The 22199-nt window shown below is 36.5% G+C and overlaps 2 protein-coding genes and 1 pseudogene across 2 annotated transcripts; all 3 read right to left on the bottom strand.

Annotated features, from left to right (window-relative positions):
- Window positions 1-2036: 2036 nt before the first annotated feature.
- Window positions 2037-6023, bottom strand: LOC106932380 (nectin-1-like). Its single transcript, XM_088014214.1, has 6 exons — window positions 5883-6023; window positions 4444-4761; window positions 4154-4280; window positions 2937-2971; window positions 2799-2851; window positions 2037-2692 (listed from the first exon to the last, which is right to left on the bottom strand). Exons 1-6 carry the CDS (start codon window positions 5938-5940, stop codon window positions 2660-2662), a joined length of 624 nt encoding a protein of 207 aa, XP_087870340.1. The 5' UTR covers window positions 5941-6023; the 3' UTR covers window positions 2037-2659.
- Window positions 6024-8243: 2220 nt separating this feature from the next.
- Window positions 8244-10448, bottom strand: LOC148155001 (cell adhesion molecule CEACAM2-like). The gene is made up of 5 exons (XM_088013655.1): window positions 10406-10448; window positions 9962-10282; window positions 8805-9080; window positions 8463-8711; window positions 8244-8399 (listed from the first exon to the last, which is right to left on the bottom strand). The coding sequence occupies exons 1-5, from the start codon at window positions 10446-10448 to the stop codon at window positions 8326-8328; spliced, it is 963 nt and encodes a 320-aa protein (XP_087869781.1). The 3' UTR covers window positions 8244-8325.
- Window positions 10449-11104: 656 nt separating this feature from the next.
- LOC106932381 (cell adhesion molecule CEACAM5-like) overlaps window positions 11105-22199 on the bottom strand; it is a 31202-nt pseudogene continuing 20107 nt past the window's right edge.

The raw sequence follows: 22199 nt of genomic DNA, 5'->3' as shown, positions 1-22199 counted from the left end.
AGCACAATTGTTACAAAGAATATTTTAACACACACTTTTCTGATGTTTGCCAATAAATAAAAACTTAGAAGCATACATCATAATTTTTTCATTCCATTGTGTCTTAAAGTGACACAGGATCTAAATATGACACACTGAAGTTTTTAGTTTTAACCTGAAATTTGAAAGTTGGTGTCATTTAATTTTGACCAGAATATGGCCTCACTTTGTTTTTGTTTCATTTTCAAATGAAGGAAAGTGAATAAATTTGTTTTCATAGGAAGATGAGGCTTAATGATTGTAAAAGAGCTGACACTATTCTCTCAGAGGCTAAGTTGAGAAAACTTTTACAGAAGGAAAAGAAGACAGTAAAAATGAATAAAAGTAGAAAGTAGTTTAATTTACACAAGGCACAACATATTTTCTGGTCAGTTAAATCTCTGGCCATCGTTGCTTTCTTCTTCTTGGGTATTAGGTTCTCAGTGCTGTTGCACGTGCTTTGTCCGGATGAGGTTAACACTTACGAGTGGTCTCAGTGGTTGTGAAGCTTGCAATGTTAGATGTTAATGGTTTTTCACACCTTTTGTCACAACGTTTGCTTCTTATAGGTCATTTATTAAAAAAAAACGAACAAAAGAACTCTTAGTCATATGGTATTCACCTGTTACAATATAAAGTAACTTGATGTGTGATTTAAAATTCACAAATGGGTATGTGCTGGTCATTATGGATAATAAAAACAGTTAAATATCAGTAACACCCTACCAGTACGATTGTTATTTTAACAAACACTTTTCAGATTTTTGTCAGTGAATAAAAACTTAGAACCATACATCATTTTTTTCATTCCATTGTGTTTTAAAGTGACACAGGATATAAATATGACACACTCAAGTTTTTATCTTTAACCTGAAATTTGAAAAAGTTAAAGTGGTGGGGAAACTTTGCATGGACACCGTGGCAGATAGCTAGTTTTCTGTAAGATAAGCTCTTTCCCTGCCATCAACACAATGAACAGCACATACACAAGGTTGATTGACAGCACTCAAAACTCCCTTCGCTTGTATTTGACTAAGAGCGGTGCATTTCTTCAAATGGCAAAGAGGCACAGTTAAAAGGTGGGGGGCAGTTTAAACATATCTAAAAATAAAACTAATAAAAAAAAAAATTACATACTGGAGCTTTAATCCTATAGACTTGAAAACTGGTTCTGACCTCATCTGCTTAGATGTGTTTTTTCTCTAGATTACGGCAATTAACTTTTCTTTTAAACATAGAAAGTACTCCTGGATCACAGCTTCTTTTTTTGTGTGTGTGCTCTGTTTCTCAAATGCCCGGTCGGTTATGATCGGGCATTTGATCATAACGGCAGTTAAAATAACTGACAAATGAGAAGTAAATGCTGCAAATGCAGTTATTTTTAACTGCATTTGTCAGTTAAAATAAGATTAGGAATTAGAGCCATGTTCTGCTGGAGATTTCTTACTGTTAAATCGAAGTTTTCTCTTTACCCTTGCTACATTCATGCTCAGTAAGTCCTGTAACGTCAACGACATCATCCAAGCAACTGTCCACTGTTGTTACATGCCATTGCAGGAAAAGTAAATGCTGCAAGTCAATGACTCATTACAATTTGCTGGGTTTCTGAAAATGGCAAATATTTTAATCAATTTCACTAATAAACCAAGTTTGACTCCATTGTTTGGGAACTAATTAATTTGGAATATATGTCACTGAATTGGAACCTGTTTGTGTAGTTGGATTTAATTACCTGGGTTTTTGGGAAGTGACTTGTTATAAATTAGTGCTTTATAAACAAACTAAAAAAAAATTATCTGCAAATGGGACATATTATGGATGTTAGCAATGGCTTTCTTCTCTTGCTCCAGCTGAGATTTGCAATGACTAAGCTGTGGATCTCTTAGACCTTCTCAGAATGGCTGAGTTTATAATTAAATAAAGTAGGTCAATTAACTGATTGGGAAACTTCTGAGGAAGATTGTTTTATTGGATTTTATTCAAGAGTAAAAGGGGCTGAATATAGTTTTAAAGACAAGTTTTTGTTTGGTGAAAAATCACTATTATTTTAATTCCGCTTCAAAATTATGTTACATTTTGTTGCTCCATCACATTAAATCCCAATACAAAGTGTGAAGTTTGATTTTTCAAGTGAAAAAAGGTGAAAATCTCAAAGGATATGAACAGTTTCATTAGATATGATTCAAAAACTACACACGATAATTGTGAAAAGGCTGTTTCACAAGCTCACACAAACACAACGTCCCCTGCCGTTTTAAATGGTACATTCTTAGTCTTTTGGTAAAAAATGTTGGTTCAATAACGTCATAAATGAAAACAATTGAAAAATGGAAAACATTTATGCAAGCAGCAATCACAAGTTATAGACATGCTGAAATGCTGATATTATCATTTAGCTGGAAGTTTTATTGAGTTTGCTAAAGGCGTTTGCAGAACGACCACAGAGCTGCAGACATTTATTTTTTTTTTTTCATAAAACCAGTACTGTTGCAGCAAATCTGTTCTGTACAAGATTCACTAAACACTAAACTGTTTCTCAGTTGGGCCTCTGATGTTAAACTTTGACCCCCTCATATGTAACTTCCTCAGCCTTTGCAGCTGCTCGAGGTGTTTTATTCAGTGAAGATCCTGAATTTCTGGTTCATTTAGGCCTCGCATCCGCATACACCACTTCCTACAGCAAGCGTTAAAAAAAGTGTTGATTCAGAACAATTTCTCTCTAATCACAGCAGAATTATATAAAAAAACAGACAAATTTTTGATTAAAAATTTAAATTTACCCCTGAGCTCACGGGGCCGCTGTAGTTCACACTTGCAACATGACTTGATGCATCTAAAAAACATAAAAGCCTCTTTTAAGTGAAGAAAAAATCCCAAATAAAGCAATTGAATGCTGTTCAGAGATCGTTTGCTCTCACCTACGTGGACTTCAAGTCTGCGAGCCGCTTTATATCTACAAGAGGGAACGTAAGGAGCAAGAATTAGATTTCTGAAATTGTTTGACTTCAAGTTTGCATGATTCAAATAGACCAAGTTGGTTTTATTCCAGTTTATCTTGTAGATTTTTTAAAAGATACTTTTTAGAACCACTTATAGATCAGCAAAATACCTCAAAATAAATACAATTTTAATTGCAGTAGGATCATTTCCCCCCTTAGTGTTTTTTTCTTTTTTCATTTTATACATTAAAAAATTATACATTGTTGCCCTGTCTTTTAATACGTTTTATAACTCCATTTTTACAAGTAGGACAAGACTTCTATAACGTTTCACAAGTCGAAGCAAACAGAGATCTGTGACCAAGATTCAGTGGCATTAAATATGGACAAACTGTTTCATGTTTTCTTGCCAAAGCTACCTGATTTTTTTAAAATAGATTTTATATTTTGTGGGATTCATTACACAATGCTTTTTAATAAGGTTTGCCACACCTTTGAAAGAGAAACTTTAGAGTTTTTTTTTCTTACATTTTTTTCTAAATTTATTATGTTTTCATATTTTGAGAATTGGCTCATTAATATAAAAAAAACATCCAGGCTAACTGAGAAATAATTCTAAATATAAAGATTTTGAGTCTGTTTGATTGATGGGTTCTATGTTCTTTTTATCAGGGGCTCGGAGAAACTGGGCTCTGTGGATTGTCATATTTATTATCCAGGGAAAGCTAAATTAATAGATAACTAATTAAATCTCAGATTGAATTTTTTAAAAAGCATGATTTATATTCACTTTAAAAGAGCTGGGTCAAAATAATGTTGCTGTCCTTCGGTGCAATAACAATAAAAGTTTCTGATTCTGATGAGTCTGGAAACCATTAATTTAGTTTTTTTTTAAAATCAGCTGATTATCACAGATTATCAAGGGAGGTTCTCCCAATGACTAAACATAAATAATAAACAGGATGGCATTTTAGAGGATTTTAGTGTAAATATATGATACACCAATGAATTATGTCTTTAATGTTTGTTTTGTTTATTTAAACAAAAATGTGTCAATACTGGATGACTGGAAGGTGTTGCATTTTTCAGTTAATAGGAATTAAGTTATTGCTAAAGTCTTTAAAATTTTTTCAAAATGTAGGAGACTAAACAGAGTCATTCCACCACAACATGAGTGCCAGTAAAAACAGGCCTACCTTCTGACATAGGTAAAATAAGCTACAGGTGTCAGGATCCCTATAAGCAGCACAGCAGAGGTGATGATCGCACGAATTATCCCTGGTGACATCTGTGTCTGCTGCTTTGGTTCTGGGGCAGGATCACCTAAAAAATGTCAAACAAAATTATTTGGTGTTAATAATGATCTGTTGAGCACTCAGATCATGTCAAAAATTAAATACATAAAATCAAGAAGTTGAGTAGTTTCTCTAAGCTTATTTACAATAGTTTATCATCTAACTAATGATTTAAAGGATTTCTTATTTACCAGTAACAACAACAAGTTTGATGGTTTCTTCATGTGATCCACTGGGGAATGCATTTACAGAGCAGGTGTAATTCCCTGAATCTGTAATTTCCACATCTCTAATTTTCAGCGACTGTTCTGTAAGGTTTATTCTTTCCTTTAGGGGAGAATCTTTTATATTCATTCCATGCTGGGGGTTGAAAACAAGAATAGTTGTGGACTCAAATTCCCAATGAACCTGAGTAATGGTGAAATGTTTTGACCCTGGGACAAACTGGCATTTCAAAATGACCTCTTCACCAACATATCCAGTCACTTTGAGTGTTTCTGCCTGAAGATCTGTAAGAAAAAAAAGTTAACATGCTGAAGAGCCGGATAGAGAGTAATTTGAATGAGATTGAGTAATTTGAATGAGTTTGCATTTCTAAGTTCACAATTATAGTGTTATTTTTATCACTTGATAAATTAAAATTTTCTTTCTCAGAAAATAAAACAATGTTCTTTTTTCAGTCAAGATGAACGCTTCACAAAAACACTTCGGATGTTTCACTTCTGTCAAGGAACTTAAGAAATGTCCATATTAGTTTGAGCCATAACTCTTCAGGAGTCAACCTGAAGAGTTATGGCTCTTCAGTTCTGCATTGTGAAACATTTTACTCACATGTAGTTGTCTTTTATTGAATACTCTATAATTCAAATAAATTTAGCGAGTTTTAGATGTTGAACCTAAATATGTGAATTTGAGAAAGATAAATTTACAGTAGTAAGTTGTGTTAACTTTTTATTAATTTAGTCAAACCTTCAAGAGTTGAATAAATTACAGTTTTTAGGTTAGCACTTAAAAAAACTGAAAGAAGAAAAAGACAGGAGTGGGGACTACTTCTCATTGTGCTTAGCAACATGTTTTTGTATCCTCAGATGGATACAAAACATTGATCTCACTCTTGCTTTATTAAGGCAAATGTTCATTTTAATGCACTTCTGAGTTTGCAAATCTTGAGGATAATGTCTTGTTCACATTAAATGTTTTTGAGCAGAATTCATTGTAATGTTTGATAAAATTCATTATCAGATCAGAAACTTTGTTCATTCAGTTTGAAACAAGAATTTAAATTGTTCTAAAGTAAAATAAGTAGTTATTTTAACTTGATATAGTGAGTAAAAATAATAGAGAACTGTGGCTTTTTAACTAGGTCAGAGCAGTTTTTTTTCTTGCATATTGCGAAATAATTATTTGGTTTAAATTTCAGCATTAAGTTAAAACTTACAATTCAAGATTAATAAACTTTAAAAACAATTTTTAAACAACTTGCCTCTAGCTGTTAAATCAACTTCACAAACTTTAATTTCTGAGTTAAAACCAAAACAATTTTGTTGTTGACTTAAATTGCATTTTCAATGCAGCAGGTGTACTTTCATTTTCAAGTTAAACCACCTTCAAATGTTTTAGTGTGTCTCACCTGGAAATGATGTGATGAAAATTAGATTTACAACATGAAGTATGTTGCAGGTTCTCATTGCGGCGACTGGAGATCATAAAACACAATTAGTAAAAATGTGTTTTAAATTTGTCATTTTTAAATCAACTTCGGAGGAACTTACTGTTGATGCGTGGAGCGGAGGCAGAAGTAATGTAAGAAGTGTAAAACCCTTTGAAGGCGGAGCAGTAAAAACCGACAAGAAGTGGAGCAAAAGCTAAACGCGACCATAAAGCAGAAGTTCCTACATCAGCTCTGCTAATCCACTGCCTCGGTGCCCTTGTTGAGAAAGACTATAAATACAATCAATGTGCTCTGACGCTGCTCAAAAATACTAATTCCTTTTGACCTAAGCATTGACAGTTTTAGGAATGATTTTACGATTTTCAAAAGTTTGACAAGATAATGACAATAAGAAATAAAAAAAAAAATGTCCCGGACCTATCAGACTGAATGCCTTATGTTTCTAAAGACGTTACATTACCGATGTCAAACGTGACTCCTGTCCTTGTGATCTTCATATAAACTTTCTCGATAAATCTCCTGAAATGCTGTGCATATTGCTTATGAGCTCTTTGTGTTTTGAATCCAGAATTGCTAAAGGAAAGATGTTTACCAGTACGTAACACTTATACAGCACAGAGGCCTACTTAATATTTGACCCAGATATAATCTCACATCTGTTTTGTTCCCTTTTCACAGGAAAGATGAAGAAATACATGGTGATAGAAAGGTGAGACTTCCTGATTCCTGTAAATATTTAATTTACATATATAATTTTCTGGACAGTGGCTCTGTCTTTGCTTTCTTCTTGGTCATCAGGTTCTCAGCACTGTTGGACGTGCATTGTCTGGAAAATTTAACACTTCCGAGTGGTCTCAGTGGTTGTGAAGTTCTCAGTGTTAGATGTTAATGGTTTTTCCACACCTTTTGTCACAACTGTTGCTTCTTAAAGGTCATTTATTATTTGTTACTCGAAAAACAATCCCCTCTTAGATTAACTCATTACAGTACAATTAATCTCAATATGTAAAAACTTTTACTAACCACAACTGCATGGAAACTGCTGGTGTTATTTTTAATTCACAGATGAGTGAATCCTGGCCATTATGGATAAATAAACCATTAAATATCAACAATATCTCACCAGTACACGTTTTGCTATTTAACACACACACTTATCAGATTTTTGTCAAGAAATACAAACTTTAAATCATGTCTCATTTTGATCATTTTGTTGACACCATCTAAATAAATACCTATGTTTGTAATTTCAGCATAAAACTGGAAAAAGTTCAAGTGGTAGGAACATGTTGAACTGTATTGAGTTTCTTTGTAACCAACAAAAACACAGTTTTAAAATGAGGCACAGGGAGAAGGAAAATATGAAATGGGCGGCAAAACATTAAACAGATTTTATCTCAATATGTACTGAGTGTGTCAGGAAGTACAGCTCAGTTAGCAGTTTGAGTGAGGAAGTTAAAAATAGGATGACCGCAGGCTGAAGAATATGGGGAAGGAAAGTGGTTTCATTCAAACCTTAACTCAGTCTCATCATATCGATCTTTTTTAGAGAAGCTACTCAAATAGATGACATATAAACATCTCCTCCAATCAGAGTCCCACGTTCAGGAGCTCCCAGGTGTCCAATAGGCAATGAGGTCAGTGATCCATGCTGGTTTCATTTAACTCAATCCCAGCATGTAAAGATGAAGGTGAAAAAATATCAGGAATTACAGATAATAATAGAGTCGCAGCTCTACATCCAATGTTTTTCTATTAACAGAAAGACCTCAATGGATATTGTCCTGTTCTTCTTATGACAGATTTTTACATAAAACAAGAGATGATTAGTGACAAACCTAAAAAGTAGAAAAAGAGAAAAGGAGTGCAAAAACTAAGATGATCTTTCCATCAGTAACGATCGTTGGAATATTTACACCCACAGAAAATCACAAACGTGAGAGTGGAATAGGGTAGGCAGTATTTCATTAAATTTAATTATTTAAAATGTTTTACAGAGTTAAACTGCTAATTATTAATAATTGGTGCATCAATGTGTCTTTAGCAGAAACTAAAAGTGCTAATTTCTTCAGCAAGTATATATTTCCAAAGAATTTCTGTGTTTCAGTTTTTTTTCTATCCAAAGTAAAATAATTAAAAACAACAGATATAAAAAAGTAAAACATAAAACAACATGTATATCTATTTAAATATAGATTGTACTTAGAAGTGCAAGACTTTTCATTTCACATCAGGTCTTTCTGAGCTTTCGGCAGAATCCAACGCTTCTTGTAGTTTTGTACTTTTCATTGGAGGTTTTCTTTATTAGCTGCATTTATCTGAGGGTTGAACAGGAAGAAAGTGCCATGTTAATAAATGCATGGTATAATTATAATTATAACAGAGTGACTCACCTGCTGTCTTACATTAACCCCTTCAGATTAATTACGCTGATGACCAAAGCTGAGAATGACCAACAGGGGGCAGTGCAGGATGCTGCGTATGATGGAGAGGTTTCAGTCGAAATGAAGCAGAAACGACATTCAGTGACCATCTTACCTCTCAGATCCAGAACGGCAGAGTTTTCCTTCCTGGTCACCATGTTTCTGGCAGTGCAGGTGTAATTGCCAATGTTTTTAGCCTCTAGCTTCTCTATAACAAACATGGAGGTGTTGACATGCGTTTCATTCCCATTAAATGTCCAGCTGAAGTTTGCTGGAGGAACAGAAACTGCTGTGCACAGCAGTGTCACTCTGTGACCAGGCCACGCTGCTGACGGCCCAATAACTGATATGTTATACGGTCCGTCTGCACAGAAAGATATTACACGTCGGGCCAAAACCATAAAATGCTGACCTGTGGTCAACAGCTGAAATAAATCTTGAGTTTTACAGTACTTACAGTTGACAGTGAGATGGAGAGCCGCAGTCTGGCTGCTGACTGGGTTGCTGACTCTACACTGGTAGTTGCCGTTGTTGGAGCTGAGGACGGGGCGTATGAACATGGTTCTGTTGTCCATCGACAAGCTGACGCTCTGCCCGAAATCAAGAGGACGGCCATCTTTCATCCACTCTCTGGTGATGACGGAGCCAGAGGCCTCGCAGGTGAGGCTGGTGGAGCTTTGGTTTTCTATCAGGACGGCTGCAGGGCTGCGGATGCTCGCTCCAGTTATCAGCTCTGGTGGTGAAAATTTCAGACAATAACTACAAGAGTTCAATAAAATATCCTGATAAATCTTTGCGATACCAAATTGATTAGGCCAAGAAATAGCAGATGTGATTATGTCTGAATTTCAGACTGAATTGTTGATTTTTACTGTTCTGTAAAGTAAATGTTACATTATTTATAAGTTCATTAGTGTTAGAGTATGCATTTTATTGCAGTTTGAGAATGTTTCTTCCACCACATATAAAAACATTATTATGTCTATATATGTGAAGATATTTATGCGAAAAGGCACAATTAAAGCTGTTCAGCACGCAAATGATTGAAGGGAGATATTAATAAAGGATTTATGGTGAATTACAGCTGATTAGATGACTAGAATATGTTTAGTACCTGTTACAATGTATCCTGCTCCTTAAACTGATTTTAAACAAAGCAAAAATATAAAAATAAATATATAAATAAAATGAAAGTGAACATTTTAATGAAAATAGAGAAACACACATTTGGTATAAACCACTAATTGATCAGCAAAGTTATTGTGAATTTTTCAACAGGCACTAAGCATAACCAGAGAGTATATATGTTGCAGCATTTTAAATATATTCTAAGAATCATACTATTTTATTTGGTGGTTTATTAAGTGAGAAATGTTCTTTCTAAAAATGAATTTAAAGGTTTTTAGTTGCCTCTCAGAGTTGCCTTTTTTAAAAACTCAGTTTTATTTTAAAATGCATTAAATATCAAACTTTTAAGCCCAGTTTTGTGTTTTCTGAGATGTTTTATCCATCTGGTTATTTTATTTCACCTGCATCCACCATTATTCCTTTAGGAAACATTCATGTTCAGATGGATTTGTTCCTTATTTCCCCCCATAGTGTCTAAAGACCTACCGTACACATTGAGGGTGATCCTCCCCGTTCTCTGCAGCCCCCCGTCCGGTATGATGGTGAGTGTGTACTCCCCGCTGTCCTCCAGCACCAGGTTCCTGAGCTCCAGCGCTCCTGTGGCTCGATCTAATGAGATCCGGTTGGTGTGTCCCGGCTCTGTGATGTTGGTGCTGGTGGAAGTGATGATGTTCGTGCCTTTAAAGCTCCAGCTGACAGACAGAAATGGGCTCTGTGGGGGGCTGAGGCTGGTGGTGAACTTCACTCTGCCTCCTACGGCTCCACTCAGCGGTCCTGGGTTTAAAATATTCTCACCTGAGCACACTGCTTTTCAACCCCAAGAGGAAAGAAAAACGGTCAAAACGTCAATAACCCTGCAAGTTCTGCCATACTGTTAATTGAAAATAGACATTTTATTTCTCTGTCTGTGAGAAAATCAACTAAATTTACCTGATAACAGGAGCATCACAGCAGCCCAGAAGCTCTTGTCCATGCTTTGAATGGATTTTTAAAATATTGCCAGAGTCCACCACAAAGTTTGAAATGCAGAGTTGAAGGTTCTCCTGCTCTTTTATTGTCCAACACACAACCAACTCCAGCCTCCCACTCACTAATGCAAAGAGCAAATAATGTTTACTCTGCTTGTGCACATACATCTAATAGCCTGTGGCTAAATGCAATCAAGAGTTACGTGCCTCTTCCTAAGGGGGTTTTCACGTAAAAGGGACTCGGCTACATTTGAAATGAAAGATGAGAATGGATCTCCTTTAGATAGATTATGATCTTTGACATCTGGTTTCTGTTTTCTAGTCATATCTTGAACTCAATACAACATAGAAAGGTCGAGTTTAAGTAAAACTAAAACATGTAAAGTTTCAAGAAGTTTAGGGAGTTTGGAGAATGTCCAGTTGTGCTTGTATGAATATGAATAAATTTGCATTAAAATGTTACATTTGTGGAATTACAGCTTTGGGATAAAACGTCATCTTATTAATTTATTGATAACTTCTTAAAATATCCATGGGTTTTTCAAGGGTTTGGCTTGATAATTCATTTTCACTGACCAGATTGTGTGCCTGTATACATATTGATGAAACTTGCAGTTGTAAAAGCAGTTCAGACTCTGACTCATGGGGTGACCATTGGTTTTTATGAGTGTTTCAAGCTTTTGAGGTTTCCTGTTTGGGAAGATGCAGTGATCCGTAGCAGAGGAGGATCAAAGACGGCCAGGAGACACTTGGGCTCCACCAGACAGCTTCCCAAACAGAAAGTTCCTTCAAAAGCTGAACAATAGATTCAGAAAAACAATCTCTCTCGCTCTCCTGGGTCCTGTGGTGCATTTCGTACCAACCATCCATTAAATTACACCCACAAGTAGGACTTTTCATAACAGCTTTGACAACCACTGGTTCAGGGTAATTTTCCATCATTTGCTCTTACGCTAGGGTAAGAAAATATGGTCATGTCACTCCAATACTGAGATAAGGAGTCGCTTAGAGTGTAGCAAAAAGCTTCAGGAAATAATACGCAGTTGAAATAAATTGCATGCGAGATTTTAGCATTAGTTTGGTTTATTTTGAAATTCTGAGAGGTAAGTAGCAGAAGAAGGATGATTTGGTAAAGCACTGATCTGGAGTCAGCTGGACCAGAAATCTATAAAAATCAGAACCAAGAGAAAACATCAATGCTTTGAATACAAAATGCATGAAGGTTCAGCCAGTAAAGAAAGAAAAGCAGTGAAATCCTACAAAACTGTCATTTTCCTTGAATCAGGACGTCTGCATCCAGGATTATCGCCTCTACCGCTTCACCAGGTGGCATCACAAACCTCAACTTCTCATCTATAATCTTCTTTGAGGTGTTGGCACAATCTTAGAAACTAACCTCCATGAAGATGTTACATTATTGAGGTGCAGCGAATCAGCAGAAAGGAAAATAAACTGAAGTGCTACAATCTGTATTCTTGCTGCATATGATGCTTTCACATAGCTCAAACTAAAATATTTTAATTGTTTAATATTACAGCATAATCTTTTTATATGTTTTGATAATTTACCAACACAACAGAACAAATACATTTTACACTTTAAAGAAAAAGCACAGCTCATACGGCAGAGGGAGCAGTGATCAGGAAGCACCCGTCTAGCAGAGTGGATGTTTTTTATCCCCCCACTGTTTTTCCAGGAAACGCATCAAATGTGAAAGCAAATAGCTCTCCACCTGCTATTTTATGGCCACTTTAATCTGTACTCACAGTTACAGTGGTGTATTTTTTTAGGTTCTGTGAATTTGAAAACAGCACTGTAAGGCCCTGCTACCAAATAGTGTTTTACTGTGGAAGACACATTTAAGATACTCCTTTTAAACGAATAAAACATAAATATCACAAAACACATCTGTGCAAAATGTTGTTTCTAAAGCCTATGTAACAGATTTGCATGTACCAACAGTATGTGGATATGTTTCATTATTAAGTTGACCTTTTCTGTCTAAAAACAAACACAAATTTGTTGAAATAATGGTGCAACATCCAGCTGTTAAGTAGTTATTCCAATAGCGTCACAGTCTGGGAAATCTGAATGAGAAAGGTTTGGAATGGATTATTATTATTTTTGTTAAATTTACTTAAACACATCAGATGTCAGAGACATTTTCTTTAAACCGTTTCCGCCTGTGACAGTTAACTTGTGACTCACTGTTTCTCGGTTTCTCGGTGTACGTCTCGCTGCCAGCGCCTCGACTCGACTGGATGACACGCGCCGCTTCGTGACTGTTGGCTGGTTTTCCATTAAAGAGCCAAGTGAACCTTGCTGAAGGCACAGACATTGTGAAGCAGCAGAGCATCGTGAAATCTCCTGTGTGCACTGAGGCAGGTCCTTTAATGGTTGAGCTGTCAGGTCCATCTGGAGCACACTTTATGTCAGAGCAGTCAGAGTGTTGGAAATAATCTGGTTTGGCAGCAGTTGTTATAGATTTAGGTTATTTTGCAAATAACACTCCTCAGTTTGAGTGGTGTGTGTATGGCAGCCTATAAGGGTCAAATACAGTGCTAGAATTCAAATTTTCAAATTTTAAAAATTCAATTTAAAAACATGTAAAAACAACATATAGATAAAAAATTTATACTTACAGATCACTTACGATATTACTGACATCATATTTAAACCAGCACTTTAGATAACCGGGTCTCTCTGGTCATATTGGGTCACAGTTAACATAATGAGACTGGATCGTCCATCAGTGATCTGAAATCTGGCTGTAACTTCAGAAAAGCTTTTGATCCAAAAGAAAGACGGAGCAGAACAGGAGCAGGACAGACTGATGGAGCCGCTTCAAATTATTTATTAGAAATTGTGTATTTTTTTAATTTAGTGAGAAGTTTTACCTTGGAGTCTTGAGGTCAAGAGGTTTATCAGAAATAGATTTTTGCTCATCCTCAGACAAAAATTTGTTTATTAACTAAAAAATGGAGGTGAAGTTGAACCAATGTTTCCCTTCAAATACTGTTTTGTATTTTTGCTAACAGGTTTTACAACCCAATCACAAACTTAACTGTTAATTTAGATCCAGCAAAGAGAAGGAGTTTTAAAACAAATAAAAATAAAATATGTGGATTTGATTTGCAATCTGTGAATTAAATAAAAAAAAATATTTTTGTCTTTGCCACTTTAGAAGTTGCTGAATATTTTTGCCAACTGGAAAATAAATAGTATCTTATAACTCTTCTCACATATATAGATTTATCTTTTCAACAATTCACATCATCTCTCTGCATTAACCTCCTGCATGTGTTTAATTGTGCAGTTCATGTTGCATGTGTTTATTTCAGAAGCAGCCACATGGCGCAGCCACACATCAAAGCTGCTCGTGCTGCTGGAAGCATAATAAACACCCAACAAGATGGGTTTACGTCTTATTGCATCAGATTTGGAAAAACTCCAGCTGGGACTGTGTAGACCAACTTTTTTCAGATTTACAGTCTGATCAGATCAAATTAAAACGCTGCTGTAATGAGAATGATTATTATAAATGAGGTTTCTTTGTAAATCTTTACTTTTCAAACTTATATTTTTAGTTCTGTTGCTGTTAGTTTCAGAAATCTAAAGGGAAATTAACCTTGAAACAATAAAATGCACTGAAATATTTTATCAGTGATGTACATTTACCAAACAGTTATTAATAGTTTCATTCTTTCAGGAACAAATTACTCAGTTCTCTTTTTGCTTAATAACAAAATTATATTTAATTCTCAGTTCAATATTTCAGAAGTGTTCACTTGAGTTTTGTCTATAAAATCAACAAAACAACAATATTCAAACTCACACTGCAGATAACAGACTATCTACATTATTAGAGGATCAGGAAAAACAAATGATAAATAGCTAAATAAATAAATAAACACAACAACCAGTTGCCAACAAAAGTGCTTGAAAAAGTAATCAATTATTTGCTGCTTGACTGACTTTAATCATTTTTGTACAATTAAAAGATAAGTGAGTAGGGAGTGTATTACTTCAACTGCTGTGTTACAGTATTATCTATATAAAAACATATGTAACTCCACCAGAGATGGTTAATGGGTAAGGTGTTGTAATAAACTGTATAGTTTTCTCTCTGTGATTATTTCTGGTTCAAAATCTAAAACTGCGAAATCCAGAGCTTGAACATTCGACAAGAAACAGACGTTCCATAAAGTCCATGAAAACATTATCTTAATTATGAGAAAAACAAATTAACATCTATCCTCCACTCCCACACACACCTGGCATCTTTTCAAACTTCTGTCGAGCGTGGAAAAGCGTCTAATTGAGCGTCATGCGGATTTTAGCCACTAGAGGGAGATGATTTGATGCTTTTGGATACTCAACCAAAGCCCCCATGTTTTCAAATAAAAGCTCTGAATAGAAGCAATCTGCACTCCTATGAGGGACTATTAATACTATTAATATATATAGAACTGAATAGTCAGCTCAGAAAAACTGATGGTCACCCCATCACCAACATGAGCCAGGGTATTGTTGGGTATTGTTATCAGACTTAATTGAGAGTTATTAAAGTTCTATGAAATGTGTTTATTGTTGCAGATTTCAAACACAATAGTGTATCTATTTATAGACGTTATTGGCAGATTTTTTTATGGTATGTACATTTTATTTGTCTTTGTTAATCTATTAAACACAACAACAGAAAAAACTAAAAGAAAAAACAAACAGTAAACATACAATAAAAAAAAAAAACTTGTCAATTAAAATGTAAGACAATCAAAGTCTTTCCCCTTCCTCCAACTGGTTGTGTAGTTTCATTATTCTTTTTATGATAACCTGCAGAACAAAGGAAAGTATGAAGGAAAAAATATGTAATACAATGGTTAACATTATAATGCATGTTATCATTACAAATTGATTGCTTAATAAAAATTAACTAACCTTTTAAAGCAGAAAGCTGATTTTATATCGCATCTTCATAAATCTGTGACATTGTCTCGTACACATGTTCATGTTCTGAGGAAAATAAAAACCACTTTTTAATCATGCAGTTTTTTAATCTTTTTAAAACATTTCACTGTAGGAAAAAAAAAATTTCAAAGTGGTGAATAAACAAATTAGATGTTTAAATGTTTAAAGGAAAAATAACCGTGAAAACAAAAACCTGCTTATTACATTGATATGAAACAATCTAATGAAATATTTTCTTCAATCTGTGATCAATATTGGAAGATGACTGAGCACCCAGATATGTTTTTAGTAGCAAATTTTAAAGGCATAATGTTTAACTAAAATGCTTTGAATTTTATATTTCAGAAGTTTGAGTTTTTTCAGTACTCATTTCTGTTTATGAACATTTCAGGCAATGTGTCCTGAACATCTCAAAATTTCACACTTCTTTCCTGTAATGTTATGCGGCTCATAGAACCAACACAATGGACCTGACCCAAACACATAAAGGCCAACATGAACCACACATGTGATGGTCAGTTCCTGACCTACACAGATATGTGAGCACGATGTGCATGGCACACAAAAACAACCCGTCTGACCCACACAAGGCCCCAATGAACACAATATTATGCAAACACACACACAGACATATATCTACAGCCTATTTCTTACAACTTACAGTAAATAATGAAAAAGGAAAACAAAGCCTACCTGTTTGACGTGAACTCTCAAACCGCCGGATCCCAGGCTCAGGTCTTCTGTCTGTGACAGCTAGAGGATGAGAAAGTAAAGTGGCTAGGAGCAGTGTTGTGGTACTCGAGATCGGTCTTGGTCTCGAGTCCGGTCTTAAGACCGTTTTCTGATGGTCTCGGTCTCGTCTCGGACTCGACCGCATTTGGTCTCGGTCTTGTCTCGGTCTCGGGCGCTGGTGACTCGGCATTTTATTTCAAGACCAGTCGAGACCGCAACTGTGAAAATATCACTAAACGTGCAGCATACTATCCAGTTTATTTGTTAACATCTTTGTTTTCAGCTGATGCAAAACGCACCGATTAAAATCCAAGCAACTACGCGTTTCTCCCCCTCCCCCACCCCTCCCCACCTTTCACTCGCGCGGCACTACTCCCTCCTCCCCCTCCCCTCCCCACCTTTCACTCGCACGCGGCGCTCCAGGACATGCGCAGTGGTTTTCTCTCAGCGGCAGAAAATGTTTGTCTAATGGTCAGTAATATAATAGCGCTGCATAAATAGTAAGAAATCCGATGGCCACAGCTAACTCAGCAGCGCTTCGCTTTCACAGACTGTGGGGACAACGTCTAACTATTTTCGTCACTTAGAAAAGTAGCTCAAAGAAGGTAAGCTCCGTTAACGTGATGTTAGCAAAGCTAGCTGCAAAGACACATAAGCATTGTAATGAAAAAAAGTCACTCACTGTCTGAGTTATTGTGCGGAGATGTTGACTGTCTTGTCGCATATATGGGACAACGCTATGTCCAAAAGTCTGCAATATAGTGATGTGACATTCAGAAACAGTCGATTCTTCTCCATGGCTCTTTACTTATAGATAGGACTGGAGTGTCACTCACTGAGAGCCGTTGTTCTATCAGATTACCATACACTGTCAGAATAGCATACATGCAGTGAGTACCATGCCTGCGCATGCGCATTAAGAAGTCCGACCGTCAGAGGAGTTGTCAGTTCACCACATGCAACAAGTTATGACGAAAATAAGTCATTAAATTGTTTTCAATGATAACTATATAGATATACATGTGTTGTCATGGTTTCAAAGTGTATTTAAAGCAGGTCTGGCTGCAGCTGAAGTAAGCTACAACACACGCCTGTGTAAAACTCACTTAACCGCTAAATCAGGACACCATACAACTGTTAATAACAAAGTGTATGACGATCTACGTCATGATTCTATGTTGCTAGCATACATGCAGTGAGTACCATGCCAATGCATGCGCCTTAAGAAGTTCGACCGTCAGTGGAGTTGTCAGTTGCTGACAACTGTCAGCACAAGTTATGACGAAAATAAGTCATTAAATTGTTTATAATATGACATAATATGATAACTAGATAGATATACATGCGTTGTCATGGTTTCAAAGTGTATTTAAAGCAGGTCTGGCTGCAGCTGGATGCCATACAACTGTTAATAACCAAGTGTATGATGATCTACGTCATGATTCTATGTTGCTGATTAAATAAAATCATATGGTAATGACAGCGTATGCATGTCTGAGCTAAACGTACGACTATCTGACAACGTATGCTGATCTGACAGAACACCGTGAGTTTGTGCTAAGCGTATGACGATCTGACCTGACAGAACACCCGTTCTTTGTTCTTGTAATGCTCTGTGTGCACTGCATCATTATTTTATTTAATTATGTACGTTGATATTTAAATTAACAAATAACTAAAACACAAGAAAGAAAGGGCATGCACTCTTTGATTGTTTTTGTTCAAAGTGGCAGCTGTAATGTCTGCCATGGTGTCAGACTACCTGGCTTCATGTACTGGGATAGAGAGTGAAAACAGTCACGATGAGCACCTTCTGTTTGGTTACTTCTTGCTTGTTGCTCCTTGGTCAGTGTTGGTAGTTGAGCGTTATTTACCGTCAGGGCATTGCCTCAATTGCTATGTTTAATGGTGCAGACAGTGGTGGTTTCTTACATGAGCAATATGGGCAAATGCCCAGGGTGTTATGTTTTTAGGGATGCACGAGACCATCACACATTTTAGCACAGAAATGGAATATTTAATATTGGTAAAATGTATTAAGTATTTAATATCTAGGTGTTTTTTATGGGAATATGGATCTTTCAGATTATTTTGAGAAGCAATTTCGATCATATTTTACATTTTATTGTATCATGTAGCGTGGACCGCTGGTCTTGGTCTTGACTCGGTCTCGACTTTCATCGGTCTTGGTCTTGACTTGGTCTCGGACCCTAAAAGTCTTGGTCTTGTCTCGGTCTCGATACACTCTGGTCTTGGTCTTGTCTTGGTCTCGGGTTAGGTGGTCTTGAACACAACACTGGCTAGGAGTATGATTTATTTTATTTAAAACAGGGACAGCACACATTAACCACAAGAGGAGAGATTTATTGTATCAGGTTAAAGCTCTCAGCGCTGATTTCCACCTGCATTCCCCAAACCAGCTGCTTCATTTCTACTCGTTTCTGGTAAAAGTTTCGATGAAATCTAACTGTTTAAAATTCAGTTTACTTACTTTTAGCTAGCATCATCGCACAGTCACATTTATCTTATGGAAAAAGCACCAGCCACAAAATAAACAAAAGTATAACCAATTACATTTTTGAAATTGGTTAGTTGGTTAAGATGAGAGAGAGCTCCTTCAGCTTTGAAAGGGTGGACTGATGCGTGATGAAGAGGACAGGAGTACCTCAAGAATGAGATGAAAATCGAAAACGAAAGAGAGAGTGAGGGAGTCTGTAGGTGATGCCACCTACAGGACATCATTGGAAGACATTTCACTAAAAAATACCATCAGATCTGTCCAACATTAAAACAACCGCATCTCTAAAGTGCATTATACACATGGCGCACAAAATCTGCACAATACACCTGACACTAATACAGGCCACATGCACCGTGCACCTGACACTCTGGGCTTTCTTCTCTTTACTTGGATTCCTCTGGTAGAATTTCTATCAGGCCAATCAACGAACAGAAGGAGAAGTTGTGAACAATGATGTCTGTCTCTGCGCTGTTTAAGAATTGTAGTCAATCTGTAGTTTTAGCAAAGGCAGCGGTGGAAGTGAACTTTTCAGTCTGTGTTGGTTATGCTTCCAAATATTGAATTAACATTACTGCCATCTCATTTGGCTCAGTAGTTCTCTCTTCGCAGTGGAGGATGGATGTGGAGACAATTTCTGGGAAGCTTCATAGCGTCGAAGTGGCTCATTACATACATCCCTGGTACATGTCAGCGATTGAGTAAAATTAAAGCCTCAACAGAGTCTATGCCTCCAGGAAGCAATCGATTCTCAACAGCCATGAGCCCGGATCTTATGTAAGAAGTAAAGCGTAGAACAAGGGGCTGGTAGCATGGCACACTTTACAGGCAGGTCCTGACATCCACACATGATGCACACAAGTAATGCATCTGACCCACACAAGACCCAATGAACACAATGAGATGCAGGCAAATGCATTTACATGTCTACATAATCTATTTAATACAACTTATAATGACTAATAAAAAGGAAAACAAAGCCTACCCATTTGATGTGAGCGTCCCCCTTGCCAGTTCCTGGGCTCAGGTCTGCTGTCTGTCACATCTAGAGAAGGAGGAAGTGAAGTGACAACATTTGCTTCAAATCTACTCGCTTAGACAAATGTTTCAATGAGAAAACTGTTTGAAAGTTTAATTATTTTTTTAGCTAGTTTCACTCTCACATTTAGCTTATGAAAAACCACCAGCTGCTAAATAAACAGAAGTAAACAAGGAGCTTATTGACAAGCTCCTTGTCTCTTGAAGGTTTAGACTGCTGTGTGATGAAGGAGACATCAATAGTTCAGGAGTAAAGAAGTGTTTGTGAGCATGACAGACTGATGAAGTGTGTTTGAGGCCAGGGATGCCTGCAGGATGTTACTGGATGGCATTCAGAAAAAACACCATCACATCTGACCAACAAGAAAACAACCACATCCCAAAGTGCATCATAGACCAGCACAATGGACCCGACACACACAAATACAGGACACATGCACCGCACAGCTGACAGGCGATGATGTGCATGTTACGCAAAAAGAATACATCTGAAACACACAAGACCCAATGTGCGCACACACACTTATATATGTTTACATTGCCTATTTCTTACAGTTTATGCTGAATAATAAAAAAGAAAAACAAAGCCTACCCATTTGATATGAATGCTGCTGCCGCTGCTGATTCCGAGGCTCAGGTTTTTTATCTGTGACATCCAGAGGAGCATAGCAAAAGTTACTACATTTTACTATGTTCTGGCAAACTTTTCATCCAAATGTAACCGTTTAAAAGTCTCTTTGCTCATTTTTAGCTAGCTTCACTGCACAGTCACATTTAGCTTATGGAAACAACACCAACTGCTAAATAAACTAAGATAAATTAACTAATGACATTCTTGTTTAGGATGTACGCCCACCGCCACTGACACACAGATAAAATACGATGATTTTACCCAGATTTGTTTTAATAATAAAGAGGACAGGGAATATGAAGGACAAATAGTTATAATTATAATAAAAAGCCTGACACACACAAATACATTCTACATTCACCGCACAGCTGACAGGCAGATCCAGTGCGAGAGCAATGATATAAATGACACCTATATGTCATTTTTTTCCTTTTCAAAGTGAAGGTGCTGCTTCATCTTTGCTCAACAGTCTGGAAACTATGGTTGTGGTTTCTAGGTTTTAGAGTTACCCGAACAAATGATATTTAATTTCAATTTAAATCAAGTTGTAGCACTCTGGTTACAGTAAGTGATGTGATTTACTTTTCATCCCATTTTTTTAAAGTTGTGTGATATTATAGACAAAGTATTTATACTTACCTTTTTGAGGTTTGGGTCTGACAGTTTTTCTAAATGTTGGAAAGAAAATAAGAGTGAGGAATAATTTAAGTTGGATGATTGCTATTTGTCTGTTGTATGATTAGAAAAAAAAGCAGAGCGTAACATCAAAACACTCACTTTCTTCTATAAAGGAAATAGATTACAACAGCAATAACTGCAGCCAAAACTACTAGACATGCGATCACAATTCCAGCAATGGCTCCGGCTGACAGACCTCCAGACTCTACATGATCCAATAGAAAAGAGACAAAAAAGAGTCCAACAACAATTATAAAACATTGAATTAGAAGCCAGTAAACTAAATACTTGATTTATTAGATGAATATAATCAACTTGCAGACCTTTTCTAAATACTCACCCACTACTACAGAGATGAAAGAAAGCTGAGATGTTTGATAAATCTGAGTTTTTTTATTGAAGGCTCGGCAGCTGTAGTTTCCTGTGTGATTTACTTTAACATTGATCAATCTGAGTTGTGATCCAGAATTAGACACCAGGTGTTCATTAATAAACCACTGAAACTCTGCAGGAGGATTGGAATCAGCAGAGCAGCTCAACGTGATGTCTGAGCCTTCCTTATAGTTTTCTTGATATGGAACGACGGTCAGTTCGACGAGTTCTGGTCCATCTGTGATGTTTGAAATAAGTGATGAAAGATAAAGCTTTACAATAAAGGTGCACAAAGCAAAATAAAGCCTAGGTGAAGCGTTAAACATACATGCATAGTTGTAAATGGCCGTGATAAAAAACTTACAAAAAATGGAGATGTTAACTGGATCACTGAATTCCTCACTGAAGAAGTTGAACGCATGACACCTGAGTAGGTTTAGATCAGGCCGGGACACGTTGGCGATCGTCAGCGTGGATCCTCCACCAGTGATCTGAACCCTGTCGCTGGCCGTCACCTCAGAACCGTTGTTCATCCAGAAGTAATGAGGAGAAAACCCAGATGCAGAGCAGGAGAGACGGACAGAGCTTTTAAACTCAACCAGGTCTGTGGAATCTGATGTCACCTCAACACCGGAGACGCGGGCTGTGGGTCAAAACAGGAAAATAATGTTTAACGTCACTGGTATGCAACTGACCTAAAGCAGAAAAACGATTTACTGTATTTATAGTCTTGCAGTGATTTATTTTCTTTCTTTTTCTTTTTAGCATTTATGGAATATCTTGTTTCTACGGATGTATGTTAAATATATTTAATACTGT

The sequence above is a fragment of the Poecilia mexicana genome, unplaced genomic scaffold, assembly GCF_051168715.1.
Source record: "Poecilia mexicana isolate PSO_F unplaced genomic scaffold, ASM5116871v1 scaffold_16, whole genome shotgun sequence".
Taxonomy (NCBI): Eukaryota; Metazoa; Chordata; class Actinopteri; order Cyprinodontiformes; family Poeciliidae; genus Poecilia; species Poecilia mexicana.
Note: the sequence above shows the minus strand (reverse complement) of the source record. Positions and strands in the feature narration are given on the sequence as shown.

Bases quoted from the DNA above. Each gene is read 5' to 3' on its own strand.
- LOC106932380 (XM_088014214.1), bottom strand. From the start codon at position 5,940: ATGAGAACCTGCAACATACTTCATGTTGTAAATCTAATTTTCATCACA. The intron at 2,852-2,936 runs GTGAGAGCAAAC...TATGTTTTTTAG, and splicing joins CAGACTTGAAGTCCACGTAG to ATGCATCAAGTCATGTTGCA. The intron at 2,693-2,798 runs GTAAATTTAAAT...CGCTTGCTGTAG, and splicing joins GCGGCCCCGTGAGCTCAGGG to GAAGTGGTGTATGCGGATGC.
- LOC148155001 (XM_088013655.1), bottom strand. From the start codon at position 10,448: ATGGACAAGAGCTTCTGGGCTGCTGTGATGCTCCTGTTATCAG. The intron at 10,283-10,405 runs GTAAATTTAGTT...GGGGTTGAAAAG, and splicing joins TGTGATGCTCCTGTTATCAG to CAGTGTGCTCAGGTGAGAAT. The intron at 8,400-8,462 runs GTAAGATGGTCA...CATCATACGCAG, and splicing joins TGCCGTTCTGGATCTGAGAG to CATCCTGCACTGCCCCCTGT.